General features: G+C 32.6%; 1 protein-coding gene across 1 annotated transcript in view; it reads left to right on the top strand.

The window, feature by feature from the left end:
- Positions 1-3,190, top strand: part of LOC107756518 (uncharacterized) — a 3,866-nt gene extending 676 nt beyond the window's left edge. Inside the window, exons 2-5 of the mRNA XM_016573678.1 lie at positions 413-493; positions 705-823; positions 2,310-2,493; positions 3,050-3,190. Of these exons, the coding sequence (XP_016429164.1) occupies positions 413-493; positions 705-823; positions 2,310-2,493; positions 3,050-3,190 (525 nt within the window). The remainder of the gene's footprint in view (positions 1-412; positions 494-704; positions 824-2,309; positions 2,494-3,049) is intronic.
- Positions 3,191-3,716: the final 526 nt, after the last annotated feature.

The following is a 3,716-nucleotide window of genomic DNA, read 5'->3' as shown; positions in this document are numbered from 1 at the left end:
TCAAATCAGCATATTAGAATGATTTCTGAAGATCATGTGACACTGAAGACTGGAGTAATGATGCTGAAAATTCAGCTTTGCAGCACAGAAATAAATTACATTTTAACATATATTCACATAGAAAACAGTTATTTTAAATGTTAATAATATTTCACAATTTTTACAGTATTTTTGATCATATAAACGCAGCCTTGATCAGCAGAAGAGACTTCTTTCAAAAACATAAATATTATTCCACATTTTGACCAGTGGTGTGTTAAACTGAAATGTTTATTTTTAAATTTAGACTCTACTGGATCAGTAAAGACTGAAATCCTTATCGAGAAATGCACTCTTAAATACAGGAGCACAGCTGAAATTATGTTCTCCCTGTATTTAATTATTTCATTTCCTCTCTGTATTTCTTTCTAAGGTGCGAGAGGCCAAACCCGTGGTCAACACCAAGGGCATCCAAACGCCTTCACATATTCAACAGAAACTGAAGAAAATCCAGGTGACTCGTTAATTAATACGTAATCAAGAATGTATTACACATTTATTTCTCTGCAACTAATTACAATGCATTCACATGTCAAATTATAGATGCATTTACAAACCTACACTGGTAAAAAAAAAAACGTGTAGGAAATTAAAAAAAAATTTTTTTTTTGTTCAAATGCATGCATTAAAATACTGTATATGAAATGAGTTTGTGTTGTTTTCAGGTGCAGGACGAGAGGATGTTCACCATTGAGAGAGACAATCATCTCCTGGTGTCCGAACTGGCTGCGATCTCTCGCTCCAAAGGCCGCGTGGACCACAGGAACATTTACCCAGAGTGCAGGTGTTTGTGTGTTTCTGTGGCGGTCAGTGTTTAGTTAACACAGTAACACGCTGACCTGGTTAGCAGCTGTTTATTTGAGAAGGGTTTCTGGTGTCTCTTCTCCCGTGGCGTCTCGTGTCATCTGCGGATCTCACACTGACGGATGAATCATTCATGCTGGGCTGGTGACAAAGCCTTGATGAATTATTGAGAGACACATAAGCTATTCTCCATCAAACCTGAGCGATCTGTCGGTCGCTGGAAGGGTTGTGGTCTTACCGTTTGTGTTTTTGTACAGTATGACGGAAGGACTGGTGAATTGTTTTACTGTTTACAGTTCCATGCACAATTCCTTCAGAATATGTAAAAACTATATATCTTTAGGTTTTAGTAATACAGTTTAGTTTCATTATTATAACATACAATACTTTAAAGTAGTTTTTATTTGTATTTTAGCTTCACATTTTCTGTTTATAGTTTTATATTTTTTGTTTTAATTTTCTGTCTCAGTTTTAGTTAAAGTTATAGTAATTTTGCTGTGTTTTTGTGATTTTCAGTTAGTTTTTTTTTTAAATAGCCTACATTTTTATTGATGATAATTTTTTAGAAACATTTGGAATTATTTTGTTTTGTTTTTAATTATAGTTAAAGTTTTAGTAATTTTGTTGTGTTTTTGTGATTTTCAGTAGTTTTTAATGTCTGTATAGTGTTTTTTATAAATTATTATTTAGAATGTTTTTAATAATATTTTAATTTTAATTTTTAATATTGGTAATTTTGTTGTGTTTTGTCATTTTTTTCCCCTTCATTTTATTTATTCTTTTCTTGTTTTTTTTCTTTTTATATATGTCTATATAGTATTTTTTATTTTTAACTTTTATTAATATTTTGTATTTTTTTATATATATTTTTTATATGTTCTATTCTGTTTTCTTTTTAATTTTAATTAAGGTTTAAGTAGTTTTTGTGTTTTTGTTTTTTCAGCAGTTTCATAAATGTTTTTATTATATTTTTTATTTATAATTTTTTTTTATAGTAATTAGAATTATTTTAATGCTTACTTTTTAATTTTAGTCAGTTTTAGTAATTTTATGGTGTTTTTGTGATTTTCAGTGGGTTTTTGTTTGTAAATATGTCTTTAAAGCATATATATATTATATGTGACCCTGGAGCACAAAAGCAGTGTTAAGTCGCTGGGGTATATTTGTAGCAATAGCCAACAATACATTGTATGGGTCAAAATTCTACATTTTTTTTTATGGCAAAAATCATTAGGATATTAAGTAAAGATCATGTTCCATGAAGATATTTAGTAAATTTCCTACTGTAAATATATCAAAACTTAATTTTTGATTAGTAATATGCGTTGCTAATTTCAAGAAATTGACCCTTATGACTGGTTTTGTGCAACAGGGTCACATATAGCCTATATTTAAATTCAGGTAACATTTATTTAAAGTAACGAAAATATAATGTTTTTAATAGTTTTAGTTAACCTGTTTTACAGTCTGAATGCTGAGAAAAGGAGGGAGGAGCTTCTTCAGGTGACTCACGAAAACCAGGCGATCTACAAGCGAATCACGATGCAGAAATCCGACTACAGGAGGGATCTCTGGGAAGAAGACTGGGAAAAAGTGGAGCGGAGGAGAGACGACATTGCACGCTATCCACGAGGAGTGAGCAATAAACAGGTCTGCTTCTAATTCACTTTTTAAAAAGGTACACCTATAAGGGTTAAAACGGTTCATTCTCCTAAAAATGTAAATTGTGTCATCACTAACTCACATATATGGCTCTTGTAAACATCTGCTTTTGTGCTACATGAAAGAAAGAAAGTCATAGGGCTTGGAACAACATGTAAATAAGTACACGATGCCAAGTGATCACACGCATGAATTGAAAAATCACATATAAATGCATGATATTGTGATTCATAGTTTTTTTTTTACCTCATAATTTTAATTGAAACATCATAACTCAATCTTTAAATGAAATTAGTCTGCATTAACTCCGCCCCTTTCTTACAATCTACTGAAAGCTCGGACCCGCCTCCATTTTTGAGTGCCACGCCCACACCTTAACATCCAATCAACAATCGGCAGATATAATCAAGTCTCCGCCCCAACTTTTTTTGTTACGTGTATCACAATACGGAAGAAAAGATCAGTCGCTACTTTTGTTTCATCACAACTTTAAAGTCTCTGCATTATTTATTAGAGTAATAAGTGTGAATTTTCTCTGTCACAGAAATCTACAAAGTGTGTGAAGTTCTCTGGAGGGACGTCTGGACAGAGTCAGCGCTCATCCAGCGGTGTTGAAGATGACAGCGGGGAAACCACAGAAGATGAACAACAGAGTTACACTAAACACCAGACACCTGTGAAATAAACTTACTCACCTGGGTTAAATGAAGCCCTTGCAGTGATGTGGTGACCTTTTATCCTTTGTTTTCCTACAATTTTCAAAACCACGTTCATTTGTTCATCCATTCACCACACTGATGCTGGAACACTGGGTTTGTGGATTCAGAGACTGAAGAATGTAAATGCAGTATGTTTTAAAGAACTCAAAACCAGTTAACAACACTGTGACCAGTGCTTGAAGTAGAAAAAAAGTGTTTATTTAATTATTTATTTATATTATATAAATAAATACTTTTTAATAATTCACAATGTATGTATAGTGCCACAATCAATCAATCAATAATTAAATAAAAGTTTTCAATACAAATTAGCACAAGTCAAGCTGCGATACCAAACAGGACCACAGGGAGACGCCAAAGACCACTAAATCGCCTGTCTTTACTACTATACGGATCCATTCAGAATCGCTAAACCTCTGACCACCGCATAATCAGCGCTCATTATAAAACACTCTTGCTTTTAAGCCAAATACACGCTGAAAATAATGATTT

This window comes from Sinocyclocheilus rhinocerous, unplaced genomic scaffold (assembly GCF_001515625.1).
Source record: "Sinocyclocheilus rhinocerous isolate Xijiao unplaced genomic scaffold, SAMN03320098_v1.1 scaffold2308, whole genome shotgun sequence".
Lineage (NCBI taxonomy): Eukaryota > Metazoa > Chordata > Actinopteri > Cypriniformes > Cyprinidae > Sinocyclocheilus > Sinocyclocheilus rhinocerous.
The sequence above is the reverse complement of the archived record's forward strand: the minus strand, read 5'-3'. Positions and strand labels throughout refer to the sequence as shown.